The sequence below is a fragment of the Erythrolamprus reginae genome, chromosome 7 (assembly GCF_031021105.1).
Source record: "Erythrolamprus reginae isolate rEryReg1 chromosome 7, rEryReg1.hap1, whole genome shotgun sequence".
NCBI classification, from domain to species: Eukaryota; Metazoa; Chordata; class Lepidosauria; order Squamata; family Dipsadidae; genus Erythrolamprus; species Erythrolamprus reginae.
Genome location: NC_091956.1, coordinates 77,155,793 through 77,173,195, shown reverse-complemented (window position 1 = coordinate 77,173,195; position 17,403 = coordinate 77,155,793). Strand labels below are relative to the sequence as shown.

General features: G+C 41.9%; 1 protein-coding gene across 1 annotated transcript in view; it reads left to right on the top strand.

Moving 5' to 3' along the window:
* HADH (hydroxyacyl-CoA dehydrogenase) overlaps positions 1-15,870 on the top strand; it is a 37,877-nt gene extending 22,007 nt beyond the window's left edge. The window contains exons 3-8 of the mRNA XM_070757920.1: positions 95-252; positions 3,499-3,625; positions 6,018-6,107; positions 8,893-8,965; positions 12,838-12,954; positions 15,613-15,870. Of these exons, the coding sequence (XP_070614021.1) occupies positions 95-252; positions 3,499-3,625; positions 6,018-6,107; positions 8,893-8,965; positions 12,838-12,954; positions 15,613-15,731 (684 nt within the window). The 3' untranslated portion in view covers positions 15,732-15,870. The remainder of the gene's footprint in view (positions 1-94; positions 253-3,498; positions 3,626-6,017; positions 6,108-8,892; positions 8,966-12,837; positions 12,955-15,612) is intronic.
* Positions 15,871-17,403: the final 1,533 nt, after the last annotated feature.

The window sequence follows — 17,403 nt, the reverse complement described above, 5'->3', positions numbered from 1 at the left end:
TCCTTGGGGCAGGAGCTGGGCCAGAGCTAACCACAACACTGTTTATAGGTTTAACGCTCAGTAAACAAATGTTATTGCTTTTCCAACTTTGCAGGCTGGAGTAGAATTTGTTGAGAAGACCTTAAAGAATATTACCGTGAACACGGATCCAGTCTCTGTGGTCCACAGCACCGACCTTGTAGTGGAGGCTATTTTGGAACAGTTGGCCCCAAAAACTGAGCTCTTCAAAACGCTGGATAAGTTTGCAGCGGAGTATGTTTTTAAAATTATTACAGACAAGATAAATACAAAAAGTCATTACGAACTAGAAAGATGAAAATATTAATTTGCAGGACTGTATCTTCTTCTGATGATTAGTCTAAGAAAAGAAGCTTAAATGTTTAAAACGTGTATTTATTTCAAAAGAAAAGCAGTTTTGCTATATGTCTAACTGCTTTCATTAAAGAAAAGATTACAACTAATTCTGCCTCCGTGGGGCCTCTCTAGGAATCTCCTGGGAGGAAACAAGGCCAAAAAAGGTGGGGAGAAGCCTCAGTGTAGCCTCTCTAGGAATTTTCTGGGAGGAAACAGGGCCGGAAAAGGCGGGGAGAAGCCTCCATAGGACCTCTCTAGGAATCTCCTGGGAGGAAACAGGGCCAGAAAAGGCGGGGAGAAGCCTCCATGGGGCCTCTCTAGGAATCTCCTGGGAGGAAACAGGGCTGGAAAAGGCGGGGAGAAGCCTCCGTGGGGCCTCTCTAGGAATTTCCTTGGAGGAAACAGGGCCGGAAAAGGTGGGGAGAAGCCTCTGTAGGGCCTCTCTAGGAATCTCCTGGGAGGAAACAGGGCCTCCCCCCTCCCTGTGGTTTCCCCAATCACACACATTATTTGCTTTTACATTGATTCCTATGAGAAAAATTGCTTCTTCTTACAAACGTTTCTACTTAAGAACCTGGACACAGGACGAATTGAGCTCGTAAGTAGAGGTACCACTGTATATTTAATAATTATATTTTGCTGTTACATCAGAAGTTAGAATGGGAAGCATCTTTCTGAGAGATTGAGGGGTTACCCACTAAATCTTTGAATTTAAGTCACTTGTTTCTAAATTAAAATATAGCTAATAGAAACCCAAAGTTGTGTAGAAACTTAGCCTAGCTTAATTATTCTGACTTTTAATTTTATAGTATATTCTTCTATATTAGCTTTTATTTTAACTTGCTGACTTAATGCGATAAAAATAATATACTCTTCCCTCTTCTTTGCTTTGTTATGCCAAATAAGACATTCAAAATAATATTTTGCTCACCAGAACCTGAGAACTCATTTTACTTTCACAGTTGATGGTTCTTAACATTTTAAGATATTCTGTACTCTGTAGGAGAGGTCTGAGTGAAAATATTAACTTCAGAAAGAAAGGAAGTGGTGTAATTTTCCACTTGTGATCAAAGATTTAAAAGATATTCCTACACCAAAGGACCATTCTAGTAAATTATTTAGGCAAAGTCCCATCTCTTCTTCCAAAGAAAGATAATCATCGCTATTTCAGAGGAATTACTGTTCAAAATTGAGCAATTTTGTCAAAATATCATTGATAAAAATAATCAACTAAATAGATTTTAAGGGCTGATGGTGGGATGAATAGAATACAAGCTTGTTTGATGATTGTATTTGTATCCGTATCGCTCCTTTTAATAGCGAACGGAAACCAACGCTGATGGCAGAGTAGGCTGAATTTTGACAAAGCTACATTCTGCAAAGTGTAAAATATAAGAGGTGTTGAAAAGAAATAATAAGGCAGGTGATCAAAGAGTGATAAGAATCTAAAATAACGTGAGTTAGAATGAAGCAGAGATACGGAGGATCATAGAAAAAGGCAAAAATTAGGGTAGAGATGGAATGCTGTATCTTGAAAGAAAACCTATCAATCAGAAATCCTAAACAAGTGAATTGTATCAACAATTTTTGAACTTTTAAATGTAAATAGCGTGTTGCAAAGCCTCATGCTGCTGTTCTAAGTGTTTGATTTTAAGCTTAATTTGAAAGAACATGAATGTTCTTTATTCTTCTGCAAACTTTTTGAATACCAAGAATATAATTAGTCTTGAACACTTGATGTGGGTAGTGCAATATTTAAGCCTAGCCATTCAATGGGATCTTCGAGGGAGTGGTGCGGTGGCCTAAAAGTGGAGCTTTTGCCCCACAATCAGAAGGCTGTGAGTTGGATCCTAGGTAGAGGCAGCTAGTTCTCTCTCTGGCTGCAGTGATATGTCATTGTCTCCCTTTTATGAGATACAGAAGAGTATTTAAATTATAAATGTGTCTTCCTGCAGATTTTATTTTAATTCAGAGGCTACTTTTTTACATTCTTCACATATGTTGTTCTCATGCTTCGAGTTTGAAATGATTAGATTGGATTTATTAGATTTGTATGCCGCTCCTCTCCGGAGACTCAGAGCGGCTCACAACAGCAAAACACAGTACAAACCCAATGATTTAAAAAAACAGTTAAAACCCTTAATATAAAAAACAGTCATACATCCCAGACAAACCATACATAAAACGGAACAGCCCAGGGGAATCAATTTCCCCATGCCTGACGGCAAAAGTGGGTTTTAAGGAGTATGAGAAAGGCAAGGCGGGTGGGGGCAGTCCTGATCTCCGGGGGGAGTTGATTCCAGAAGGTTGGGGCCACCACAGAGAAGGTTCTTCTCCTGGGTCCTGCCAGATGACATTGTTTCGTCGATGGGATCTGGAGAAGGCCGACTCTGTGGGACCTAATCGGTCGCTGGGATTTGTGTGGCAGAAGGCGATCCCGGATGTATTCTGGTCCGATGCCTTGAAGGGCTTTATAGGTCATAACCAACAGTTTGAATTGTGACCGGAAACCGAACAGCAACCAATGCAGACTGCGGAGTGTTGGTGTGACATGGGCATATCTGGGAAAGCCCATGATTGCTCTCGCAACTGCATTCTGCATGATCTGAAGTTTCCGAACACTCTTAAACATATCTTTAAAAGGATGTAATCAAACTCTTATTTTTTATTTTTTACAAAAACCTCCCCTATTTTAATTCATGCGGAAAAGCAAGAAATATATACATACATATAATATTTTGAAAAACAATTAAAAAACAAAATTCGAATTTTAGAAAATCCAAAAGCACAAACTAGTAATCCTTTTTTTCTAGCTTCCCTTACATTTTTTTGGAGCATAATAAACATTGTATTATCTGGGTTATTTAATTACTTAACAGTACAAGTTACATTCTTAATCTCCACCTCTTTTTTCCAACTACTGGTAAAATAAAGTCCATTTTTGATAATATTCTATCTCTTCTTTTTGTTTAATCTTCAGCATAAATCTGTCCAATCTACACAATCTAGTATCTTCCTAATTATCTCTTTGTCTCACAGTGTTTCTTCATTATTTTCAATATTGTTGAATTAAAAGTGTTGTTAGAAGTTTGTGGAAAGAAGAGCTACAAACTAACGGAAGGTGAATTATTATTTTCTCCCCAGGCACACGATATTTGCTAGCAACACTTCATCTTTGCCAATCACGGTCTTGGCTAATGCTACCACTCGGCAGGATCAGTTTGGTGGCTTACATTTTTTTAACCCAGTACCTATGATGAAGCTTGTAGAGGTAAGGAATCTTAACAGTATCCTAAAATGAATCTTGTGCCATGTTCAATGCACGCTGCTATTTAAACGTTACTTAGTTATTTATTATATATATATATATATATATATATATATATATATATATATATATATATGTATGTGTGTATGTATATGTATATGTATGTATGTATGTATATATCTTATCAAGCAGAAATCCTAAACAAGTGAATTGTATCAACAATTTTTGAACTTTTAAATGTAAACAGCGTGTTGCAAAGCCTCATGCTGCTGTTCTAAGTGTTTGATTTTAAGCTTAATTTAAAAGAACATGAATGTTCTTTATTCTTCTGCAAACCTATTGAAAACTAAGAATATAATTAGTCCTGAGCTTGCAGGCTACTTGGTTGTTTTGCAATGTGTGTTCTGAATCTGGTTTCAGTTTCTATGGCTGGGATACATTTGTCATAGAAACTGAAACCAGACTCAGAACACACATTGCAAAACAACCAAGTAGCCTGCAAGCTCCAACTACTCTGGATATCACGCCTAATCCACAATCATTAACTAATTAGCATACCTCAGTTAAATCAACGACCCCAGGTGTTACCCCATTGACTCACCAGGAAGTTTCTACACAGCAGGCAATTGCTGAGCCATCAAACCACACCCAGCCACCAGTATTTATAGAAGGAAGGCAGCTCAGGTCTCGCTGTGTTCGCCCTAGAACAAGGACAGAAACACCAGCCTGAAGATGACAAGTGGGACCTCGTCGAAACGTCGCCAGAAATTTCTAAATCCTACATGGAAAGAAACCCGAATATACCAAGACCGTCATACCTATACCCGTGAAAATCTATGAAAACACATATATATATGATCCGACTCATGATACGAACTTAATTGGTGCAAGGAGGAGGTTCGTAAGACGAAAGGTTCGTAAGACGAAACATTGTTTCCCATAGGAAACAATGTAAAGTCAATTAATCCGTGCAACCAAAAAACCCCCCGCAAAAAACGGCTTTCGGCGACTGCTGGGAAGCCGCGCGGCTGTTTTAAAAGGTGACAGCCGGCCTGGGGGGCTTCCCAGCACCCCCCCGAACCCGGGTTCGGAGTTTGGGGGGGTGCTGGGAAGCCCCCCAGGCCAGCTGCGACCTTTTAAAACAGCCGCGCCGCTTCCCATCTGTCCTGAAGCGGAACGGCAAAGCCGAACTTCCGCGTTCAGCTTCAGGAGACAGCTGGGAAGCGGCGCGGCTGTTTTAAAAGGTGACAGCCGGGCTGGGGGGCTTCCCAGCAACCTCCCGAACTGAACCCGGGGTTCAGAAAAAATTTGCCTCTTCTTACGAACTTTGTTCGAGTTACGAACCGGCGTTCGGGAGGCTTCGTAAGAACAGGCAAAATTTTTCTGAACCCCGGGTTCGTATCACGAGTTGTTCGTAAGACGAGGGGTTCGTATCTTGAGGTACCACTGTGTGTATATGTATATATATATATATATATATATATATATATATATATATATATATATATATAAAATAAATTTTTATTTATAAAAAATGTGAGATGCAAATTAATAATGGAAACAAATATATAAATAAAATCATTGAGGCTAAAATTGACATTAGCATTTTCCTAACTATTGTGGCCTAGAACCCAATAAGAAGGATACTGCTGGAACGGATAAAATAGGCACTTGGTTTAAGATTCTGTCCCAACAGCATCCAAGCAGAGAAATCCAGCAATGAGCGAAAAAAGAACTGAACTTGAGGAATTGATTGCCTTGAATCTTTGGAGCAGGGGTGTCAAACTCAAAATCTGTGGGCCAGATGCATCCTGCGCTGGTCACACCCACCCTTGTTTTAGCGAAACAGTCATAAGTCACTTTTTTCAGCGCTGATGTAACTTTGAACGGTCACTAAATGAACCGTTGTAAGTCGAGGGCTACCTGTACTTGAGATTTAAAGAAATGAAGTATGATTTGTTAATCTCATAGAAGTCTGACGGCAGAAAAAGACCTCATGGTCCATCTAGTCTGCCCTTATACTATTTTCTGTATTTTATCTTAGGATGGATATATGTTTATCCCAGGCATGTTTAAATTCAGTTACTGTGGATTTATCTACCATGTCTGCTGGAAGTTTGTTCCAAGGATCTACTACTCTTTCATGTTGCTTTTGATCTTTCCCCCAACTAACTTCAGATTGTGTCCCCTTGTTCTTGTGTTCACTTTCCTATTAAAAACACTTCCCTCTTGAACCCTATTTAACCCTTTAACATATTTAAATGTTTCGATCATGTCCCCCCTTTTCCTTCTGTTCTCCAGACTATGCAGATTGAGTTCATCTCATGATATGGTATGAAATTGTTTTAGAGATAGAGGAACGTCGCTTCACTTTGATAGTGTTCTTTGCTGCTAGGTTATCAAGACGCCGATGACGAGCCAGAAGACTTTTGAATCTCTCATGGATTTCAGCAGAGCAGTCGGGAAAAACCCAGTATCATGCAAGGCAAGTTTATTTCAAAATTAAGAATAATAGTGCAGCAGGTTCACCCCTGGCTACCTTTGAAAAGTGTTCGGAAACTTCAGATCATGCAGAATGCAGCTGTGAGAACAATCATGGGCTTCCCCAGGTATGCCCATGTCACACCAACACTCCGCAGTCTGCATTGGTTGCCGATCAGTTTCCAATCACAATTCAAAGTGTTGGTTATGACCTATAAAGCCCTTCATGGCATCGGACCAGAATATCTCCGGGACCGCCTTCTGCCGCACGAATCCCAGCGATCGATTAGGTCCCACAGAGTTGGCCTTCTCCGGGTGCCATCGACTAAACAATGTCGTTTGGCGGGTCCCAGGGGAAGAGCCTTCTCTGTGGTGGCCCCGACTCTGGAACCAGCTCGCCCCGGAGATTAGAACTGTCCCCGTCCTTTTTGCCTTTGGTAAACTCCTTAAAACCCACCTTTGCCACCAGGCATGGGGGAATTGAAATATCTCCCCCGGGCTTATACAATTTATGTATGGTATGTCTGTGTGTATATCTGCTTAATAACGGGTGGTTTTTTTAAATGTTTTAAAATTATTAGATTTGTCATGAATTGTTTTATTGCTATTGTGAGCCGCCCCGAGTCTACAGAGAGGGGCGGCATACAAATCTAATAAATAATAATAGTAATAGTAATAATAATAATAATAATGTGGTATAATAATAATAAAAATATGGTAACCCACCTCTGCCACCAGGCATGGGGGAATTAAGATAATATTTCCCCCTAGGCTTCTACAATTTATGCATGGTATGTTTGTATGTATTATTGGTTTTATAACAAGGGTTTTTAGCTGTTGTAGTATTGGATTTTTACATTCTGTTTTTTGTCACTGTTGTTAGCCGCCCCGAGTCCAAGGAGAGGGGCGGCATACAAATCCAATAAATAATAATAATAAAATAATAATAATAATAATAATAATGTTAAACCATATACCACCTAAGATGGAGGGATATAACATAGTTATAAAATATTTTAAGAAGACTTTGGTTTCAGTCTAACATGTAACTTGCCTTGTTTCCTCTTTGTTATGATATACAGTAATGGCAGGTTGGTGGTAGCCATCTATATATGTAACAGAGTAAGTACCGTATTTTTCGGAGTATAGGACACACTTTCCCCCCCCTAAAACAGTGGTCCCCAACGTTTTTTCCACCAGGGACCAGTTTCAGCAAGGCAATTTTTCTATGGCCCGTTGGGGCGGAAAGGGGTGTGGTTGGGGGCGGGATTAAGCATGGGGGTGCTGGTCCTTCCCGCCCCTCTTTCCTGCCATCGCCCTGTGGCCGGCAGAACCTGCCTCCCAAACCCTCTTGCCCGGCGGCAGGTGAAGCGCTGGAGGGAGGGGGTCAGGCCGGCCCTCCTGCCTCCCCCCCCCAGCCAAAAACGCAAAGGCGTGCCACAGCAGAAGCCAAAAGAGCTTTGAGCCTCCTGGTCCTTCCCGCCCCTCTGTCCCGTCCATTGCCCTGTGGCCGGCAGAACCTGCCTCCCGAGGCCTCTTTCCCAGCGGGAGATGAAGCACTGGAGGGAGGGGCGGCGGCAGGAGGACTGGCAGCTGCTGACTCCACGGACCGGTGCAACATGCCCCGCTGCCCGGTACTGGTCCGTGGCCCGGTAGTTGGGGACCCCTGCCCTAAAAGAGGCTGAAACTTTGGGTACTTTTTTGAAGCTTTTTTTCCAACCCCAATGAGGTGCTTCCTGGCTCTTACTGGCTTGCAGGCTTTTTTCATTACTACTCTCTCCAAATGTTTTTTCCAGCCCTAAGTCTTTGCAGGCTTTTTTTTAATTGCTGCTCCAAATAAGGTTTTTTTAAGCCCTACCAAGGAATAAAATAATGTGCTGAGGCTGACCAGACTAAGGATGCTAGCCAGGTGAATACCTGGTAGGCAGATTTCTCCCTCTATTTTCCTTCCCAAAATCTAAGGTGTGTCTTATACTCTGAAAAATATGGTAACACCATTGGTTTCTATAGGCAATGCTTGCTTACCAGACATAATGGGGGCATACATGTGCGGAAGCAAAAAATTGCCAAAATCTCACGCATCCTTATGATTCGGCTGTACATGCGTAGGAAGCAAATCTTGCTCCAATGTGCATGTCCACCCTTTGGTCAGCTGGAGCTGTGCGCACAGCTCCAATTTCGCTACCAGAATGGCACACTTTCCCGTCCAAGTAGAAACATAGAAACATAGAAGTCTGACGGCAGAAAAAGACCTCATGGTCCATCTAGTCTGCCCTTATACTATTTTCTGTATTTTATCTTAGGATGGATATATGTTTATCCCAGGCATGTTTAAATTCAGTTACTGTGGATTTATCTACCACGTCTGCTGGAAGTTTGTTCCAAGGATCTACTATTTCAGTAAAATAATATTTTCTCATGTTGCTTTTGATCTTTCCCCCAACTAAGTTCAGATTGTGTCCCCTTGTTCTTGTGTTCACTTTCCTATTAAAAACACTTCCCTCTGGGACCTTATTTAACCCTTTAATATATTAAAATGTTTCGATCATGTCCCCCCTTTTCCTTCTGTCCTCCAGACTATACAGATTGAGTTCATTAAGTCTTTCCTGATACGTTTTATGCTTAAGACCTTCCACCATTCTTGTAGCCCGTCTTTGGACCCGTTCAATTTTGTCAATATCTTTTTGTAGGTGAGGTCTCCTCTGTTGGTGGAGCTGACAGTAAGTAGCAACCCAATACTGTATATAGTGATCTATTTTACCATAAATCATGGTGTTTTTTTTCCATAGGATACTCCTGGTTTCGTTGTGAATCGACTTCTTGTGCCTTACCTGATGGAAGCAGTTCGGCTTTTTGAGAGAGGTAAAGTTGTAGGAGATTGTTAACCTACCCACATTACATGTACCAATATACCAATATTTGGGACTGCAGCCTCCTGCTTGCCTGTAGTTGTTGTTTTAATCTGATAGCTGACTTTGGTTCTAGTGAGAATTAAAAGGTTTACTTGAGTAGGCTTGAGTACTGACTTGAGTAAGTCAGTAAAGCAGTCACGAAACACAATGATCAGATAATCCTCCACAAAGGCCAAACCCACAGGCTGCCAACCGACATTGTTTAGTGGACGGGACCCGGAGAAGGCCCACTCTGTGGGACCTGATCGGTCGCTGGGATTCGTGCGGCAGAAGGCGATCTCGGAGATATTCTGGTCCGATGCCATGAAAGATGAATTTTTACTCAACTGTCTGCAGTTTTAGTGCCATCCAGATGTTTGATATTCGATGACCAGCATGGCAATGAGTAGATTACATGGAATTATATGAGCTAGAAGTCCACACACCTGGAGAGCAGCCAGGATGGGGAAGAAGTGTGCTGTTTGTTGCCGTGTTGCTGGAAATACGGGATAATAAAGATAATTATTGTCCTTTTCTTTCAAACCTAAGAATTAGTTAACTCTTGAACTAAGCTGTGTGTTCTTCAAAGCAATCATGGCTGCAGTATAAAGAGCTAAAGAGAACTTTCCTCTCTGTAACCATTCGAGGATTAAGCTCCCTTTTATGACTCTCTGCTATTAAGAATATTATTTCAAACATTTTGTTTGGAAGGCAGCCTTTCCTCTTTGCAGATGAAAGACTTCCATTTTCAAGATCCTGTAAATATATTTTAGATATTAAATGCTTCCTTTGTAGATCTTATAAGTGTTTTCCGTTTGGGGAGCAAGATTAGCTGTATTTCTTGCTTATCCATCAACAAATATTGTTAATTACTCCTCAAAGGCAGAATAAGAAGAAATTAGTGATTGTTTTTTTTAAAAAAAGCAAAGGACTGGTTTTGTATAAAGAAACTTTCTCTAAAATATTGCCATGTAAAATACTTCAACAAAATGTTGCATTCCAAATTGAACCAACCATATTTGCACAACTGGATGGGTTTATTTTTCTGATTTCAAAGTTTTTAAATTTATTGAACTTTGCAAGCATCACCATTAGTCATAGAAACATAGAAGATTGACAGCAGAAACAGACATCATGGTCCATCTAGTCTGCCCTTATACTATTTCTTGTATTTTTTCTTAGGATGGGTATATGTTTATCCCAGGCATGTTTAAATTCAGTTACTGTTTGTTCCAAGCATCTGCTACTCTTTCATTAATATAATATTTTTTCACGTTGCTTCTGATCTTTCCCCCAACTAACCTCAGATTGTGCCCCCTTGTTCTTGTGTTTACTTTCTTATTAAAAACACTTCCCTCCTGAACCTTATTTAACCCTTTAACATATTTAAATGTTTCGATCATGTCCCCCCTTTCCCTTCTGTCCTCCAGACTATACATATTGAGTTCATTAAGTCTTTCCTGATACGTTTTATGCTTAAGACCTTCCACCAGTTCTGTAGCCCGTCTTTGGACCCGTTTAATTTTATCTTTTTGTAAGCGAGGTCTCCAGAACTGAACACAGTATTCCAAATGTGGTCTCACCAGCACTCTATACAGTGGGATCACAATCTCCCTCTTCCTGCTTGTTATACCTCTAGCTATGCAGCCAAGCATTCTATTTGCTTTCCCTACTGCCTGACTGCACTGTTCACCCATTTTGAGACTGTCAGAAATCACTACCCCTAAATCCTTCTCTTCTGAAGTTTTTGCTAGCACAGAACTGCCAATACAATACAATATTGAGGATTCAATCCTTTTGCCCTAATGGTAATCCTTGAATGCAGCGATTGTTTTGACTTTAAATACTATATAAGAGGGAATTGAAGCACATATATTCAAATGATTGTTATAAGAAATAGGGTGGCATCTAATTAAAATAGTATTTTAATTGTCAGATTACACTGGTAATGTTTTATGGTTTAATAAGGTTTTCTTCTGCCCTCCTCCAAATTTTGAATAGGTAAAAGCTCTGATAGGCTGTTTTGCAAAGTTATACTTTGCTAAGAACATTTTCTTGGTAGAAAACATGCGGGCCATGTGCTGCCATTTGGTAAAATTTGAGAAGGTTTACATTAAACAAGAACAAAAGTGTGTATGATAAAATAAATATGGTTAATAAGTCTCCATTATTCTGAGGACAAAGCTGTTAGCTGTTAGACCTAGAGGGAAAACCTGGTTTTGTAGATCTGCCATGTAGTTGCCATTGGAATGATTTAATGTATGTAGTGAATTCCAGTCTAGAAGTGGGAATTTGTAATATGCATTCTTGATGACTGTTGTGGTTAGCTCTGGCCCAGCTCCTGCCCCAAGGACTGTGGATGTGGGGGAGACATCCACATGCTGCAGGCCTGTTTTGCCCCCGGTGGAATCTGCTGATGAAGGCTCCTCTGACCAAGAAGACATGAGTGACAGGGAGGAGGAGAGTGGGGCAGACAGCTCAGAAGGAGATCAATTATCTAGCTCCTCCTTGGATTCAGAACAAGAGTTAATGATACAGCCACGCATGCGGAGAGCGATGCATAGGCAACAACAACTGAGAGATTATTATCAAAGAAAATGAGGCCACCTGTGGTTGGGTGGGGCTGTGGTCATTAGTGAGGCTGCTGTAAATAGCAGCCTGTGGGTTTGGCCATTGTGGAGGATTATCTGATCGTTGTGTTTTGTGACTGCTTTACTGACTTGGACCTTTTGTGTGCTGATTTTTCCCTGCTTTGAAACTAAACCAGGGCAAAGTGTGTTTCACTTTGTGAAAAAAGAACTGTGAATTGCCTCACAGCTGCAAGCTAAGTATCACAGAACTGATAAGGGACTTGTACAAATTACCAGTTTGTTTGGAGACGAGGGCTCTTTGCTATACAAAAAGAGGGCTTGGTTTAAGTGACTTTTCATTATAAAGAACATTGTTTTGAATTTTCAAATGTGTGTTTGTCTGAAATTTGTACCTGTGAATTTTTGGGAGGAGTCTACCAGAGAGCTCGACAGAACAATGACTATTATTCTTGCCATTGAAATGTATGAGAGTGATTCCTTAGAGACACTGCTTGGTAGGTAGGTAGATATACTCAAAGGGAAGCCATTTTGAATTATGGGTACTAATAAGAAGCTTTTCAATTGGGTGCTTCTCTGGGCAATAGTTTTGGGGCTTTTGTGATATAATCATGCAATGCCTTAGTCAACACTCTTTTATAAAACTGCTGATTTACTAGAATTTTGATTTTGAGTTGTGTTGTGTAATGCTATAAACTTGATTCTTATTCACCAACAAGAGTCACTTTTAGTGATCCGGACAGCTATATAAATTTGACTGGTAAACAAAATCTCAGGGACCGCCTTCTGCTGCACGAATCCCAGCGACCAGTTAGGTCCCACAGAGTGGGTCTTCTCTGGGTCCCGTCAACTAAACAATGTCGCTTGGCGGGACCCAGGGGAAGAGCCTTCTCTGTGGCGGCCCCGGCCCTCTGGAACCAACTCCCCCCAGAAATTAGAATTACCGCCACCCTCCTTGCCTTTCGTAAGCTGCTTAAAACCCACCTCTGCCGCCAGGCATGGGGGAACTGAGATACTCTTTCCCCCTAGGCCTTTACAATTTTATGCATGGTATGTCTGTATGTATGTTTGGTTTTTATATTAATGGGTTTTTAATCGTTTTTATTATTGGATTATTATTGTACGCTGTCCTATTATTGCTGTTAGCCGCCCCGAGTCTCCGGAGAGGGGTGGCATACAAATCCAATAAATAAATAAATAAAATGAAAGAAGAGATGTAGCCCTCTGCCAATTCAACTGTCAATCTTTTGTCTAGGAGATGCATCAAAGGAAGATATTGATGTTGCCATGAAACTTGGGGCAGGACATCCTATGGGCCCATTTGAACTCTTAGACTATGTCGGCTTAGATACCAGTAAATTCATTATGGATGGTATGTATATCATAAGTTCTATTTGAAAAATCTAAAAACAGTCACGCTGGATTGAAAAATTACTTCTTTTTGATGGTGATGTTTCACCCACTGCCCTAAGGCAACAAATGTGATCAGTTTGTCTATGCTTACTCTTCTGACATTGTTTCTATAACTGTGGAACCAACAGCAAGGGGCAGGCAGGCTTGACTGGCCAATACAACAAAACATAATAATGTAATAACTCTAGGAGTATTTTTCCCACTACAGTGGTCCCCCGATTATCGCGAGGGTTCCGTTCCAGGACCCCTCGCGACAATCGATTCTTCGCGAAGTAGCGGTGCGGAAGTAAAAACACCATCTGCGCATGCGCAGATGGTGTTTTTACTTCCGCCGCAGCAGCGAGGAGCCGAAGATTGGGGTTTCCCCGCCGCCCACGCAAACTCCTCGCTGCTGACGCGCCCGCCGCTTCTTCGCCCGCCCACGCCGTTTGCTCGCGCCGCTTCCCAGCTGAGTCCTGAAGCCAGAAGGCAAAGGCGAACTTCCGCGTTTGGCTTCGGGACTCAGCTGGGAAGCGGCGCTGGGGTCTTACCGGCCAACCACGCAAAGGGGAAACCCCGGCTCCTCGCTGATGCCCGCCGCTCGCCCGCCCTTCGCCCGCCCACGCCGTTCACTCGCACCGCTTCCCAGCTGAGTCCTGAAGCCAGAAGGCAAAGGCGAACTTCCGCGTTTGGCTTCGGGACTCAGCTGGGAAGCGGCGCTGGGGTCTTACCGGCCAACCACGCAAAGGGGAAACCCCGGCTCCTCGCTGATGCCCGCCGCTCGCCCTCCCGCCAGCAAGAGGGGGAAGACCCAGGGAAGCCGCCCAGCAGCTGATCTGCCGGGGGAACGCAAACTCCACCATCTACGCATGCGTGGCCATAGAAAAAAGGGGCGCGCATGCGCAGATGGTGTTTTTACTTCCGGGTGGAAAAATCGCGAAATAGCGTTTAACGAAGATCGGGATCGCGAAACTCGGGGGACCACTGTAATTCTATTTTTAAAAAAGTATTATCAATAATCTGAGATTTGTTATGTGGAGTAAAATTCCCAGAAAAAAAGATTAATGGTGCAATTCCTACCTTGAAAATTATTCTGTTTATCACTTAGACCTCCCAATTTGTCTATAGGATTAGGTTAACTACCTTAATCCTAATTAACTACTTGAACATAGTCTTTAAAAGGGCTGCAATATTTATTCATTCATTCATTTATTCATTCATTGTTTTGACTTCCAGGCTGCCCTTCTCCAGGGGACTCAGGGCGTCTTACAGCACAAAAGAATACAAAATAAACAGTTATAAAATCCAAGAGCTACATTTGAAAATCAATACATTTAAAACCTAATCTTAAAAATCCAAAAAACTTAAAACCATTCAACCGACTTCATCTCATCACAGTCATACTATTTAACTGAAATTCTCTTCTTGTTTTGTTTAGGGTACAAATATGGCAGCCAGCTTTATCGCTTTGTTTAAAAAATGTAATTAGTTGTGGATGAAAAATATATAAGTACAGTCTTGCCTCACAGTCAGGAGGCTGTAAGTTCGATCCTAGGTAGAGACATGTTTCTCTCTCTGAGAACAATGAGAATATATCTGCTGAACAGAACTCTGCATGGTGACAGAAAGGGTATCCGGTCAGTGAACTCTTTGCTAGAATTCAGTTGGCCAAACTCCACCCTGCAATGATTTATGGGGTCATTAAAAAGAAGAAGATAAGTACAGTGGTACCTCTACTTACGAACTTAATTCGTTCCGTGACCAGGTTCTTAAGTAGAAAAGTTTGTAAGAAGAAGGCGGTCGGGCAGTAGGAAAAGCAAGTAGGATGCTTGGCTGCATAGCTAGAGGTATAACAAGCAGGAAGAGGGAGATTGTGATCCCCTTACATAGAGCGCTGGTGAGACCACATTTGTTTCTAAGCAATTTTTCCCATAGGAATCAATGTAAAAGCAAATAATGCGTGCGATTGGGGAAACCACAGGGAGGGTGGAGACTCTGTTTCCTCCCAGGAGATTCCTAGAGAGGCCCCATGGAGGCTTCTCCCCGCCTTTTCCGGCCCTGTTTCCTCCCAGGAGATTCTTTGAGAGGCCCCACGGAGGCTTCTCCCTGCCTTTTCCGGTTACAATTTCGGAGGCTCAGATTTGTAAGTGGAAAATGGTTCTTGAGAAGAGGCAAAAAAATCTTGAACACCCGGATCTTATGTAGAAAAGTTCGTAAGTAGAGACGTTCTTAGGTAGAGGTACCACTATATCTGTGATAGAAACATAGAAACATAGAAGACTGACGGCAGAAAAAGACCTCATGGTCCATGCTATTGATCTTTCCCCCAACTAACTTCAGATTGTGTCCCCTTGTTCTTGTGTTCACTTTCCTATTAAAAACACTTCCTTTTCCCCAAGTGCATTATTTTACATTTGGAAACATTAAACTGCAGTTTCCATTGCTTTGACCATTTATCTAGTAAAGCTAAATCATTTACCATATTACAGACCCCTCCAGGAATATCAACCCTATTGCACACTTTAGAGTCATCGGCAAATAGGCAAACCGTCCCTACCAAACCTTCCCCTATATCACTCACAAATACATTGTCAGATTGAGGTGTTAATGCCTGTATGTTTTCTCTCCCCTCAATTAGGATGGCATTCATTGGAACCGGACAATCCTCTTTTTGCTCCAAGCCAACTTCTAAATCAGTTGGTAGAGGAGAAGAAACTTGGGAAGAAGACTGGGGAAGGATTTTACAAATACAAATGAACTCTGCAACGTGCCATGTTTTTCTGACATGCCTAAGAAAAGCTGCTGAGCATTTCCATACAGTATTTATAATACTGCTCAATTAGGGCCATAAAAACCAATCAGTGCTATATCTTGTTTATAAAGGCTGAGCAATTTATTTCCACAATGTGAAATTTTAAATCACTGGGATTTATTGGGAGCTTTACACATCGAAGTGCCTTTTTTGAAACTACCGTGGATCTAAATACATCTCAGGTTTAGAATCCTCCATCCAACTAGTAGAAATTTTAATACGAATAAAATACTGCAAGACGGAGTGGCTGTGGGTTTTGCCTCCCAAGGACAATTCCATCTGTCCGTCCATCACCCTGGGGGGGGGAGTCACTAACCCCCTCAGAGAGGGTTCGCAACTTGGGCGTCCTCCTCGATCCACAGCTCACATTAGAGAAACATCTTTCGGCTGTGGCGAGGGGGGCGTTTGCCCAGGTTCGCATGGTGCACCAGTTGCGGCCCTATTTGGACCGGGAGTCACTGCTCACAGTCACTCATGCCCTCATCACCTCGAGGCTCGACTACTGTAATGCTCTCTACATGGGGCTACCTTTGAAAAGTGTTCGGAAACTTCAGATCGTGCAGAATGCAGCTGCGAGAGCTATCATGGGCTTTCCTAAACATGCCCATGTTACTCCAACACTCCGCAGTCTGCATTGGTTGCCGATCAGTTTCCGGTCACAATTCAAAGTGTTGGTTATGACCTATAAAGCCCTTCATGGCACTGGACCAGAATATCTCCGGGACCGCCTTCTGCCGCACGAATCCCAGCGACCAGTTAGGTCCCACAGAGTTGGCCTTCTCCGGGTCCCGTCAACTAAACAATGTCGTTTGGCGGGGCCCAGGGGAAGAGCCTTCTCTGTGGCGGCCCCGACCCTTTGGAACCAACTCCCCCCAGATATCAGAGTTGCCCCCACCCTCCTAGCCTTTCGTAAGCTCCTTAAAACCCACCTCTGTCGTCAGGCATGGGGGAATTGACATGTTCCTTCCCCCTAGGCTTATAAAATTTATGCATGGTATGCTAGTGTGTATGATTGGTTTTTAACTTGTGGTGTTTTTAAATTAATTTAAATATTGGATTTGTCTTACATTGTATTGCTATTGGTGTGAGCCCCCCCCCCCCGAGTCTGCGGAGAGGGGCGGCATACAAATCTGATTAAACTTAAACTTAAACTTTGATTTCCCTCCCAGTAGGTGGCAGTATAAAAGCAGGATATGAATTAATGTTTTCCCTTTCAGCCAATAACACTATTCAGTAATAAATTATACTCATTCAGATTAGCACACAGCATATATACTCTTTTATGCCTTTGTATATCAAATCAATTTGCATGTCTGTGCCTGCATCATATAAGACAAGATTGCTACAGAAAATGAACATTAGCAAGAAGGCAGGAGGGACTGTTTTTTTAAACAGGAGAAAATATTACTTCCATGTTAAACAAATATAAATAGACCACCTTAAAACGTAAAACTAAATGGTAACTTGCAGGAACTGTTTCGACATTGAAAATCAATATGATGCAATGGTTAAGTCAGGGGGCCTCAAATTTGTCAACTTTAACACTTCTGGATGTCAACTCAAGAACTGCAGAAAAAACATTTGCTGCCAACCTACTTTCCATTGAGGACCTACACA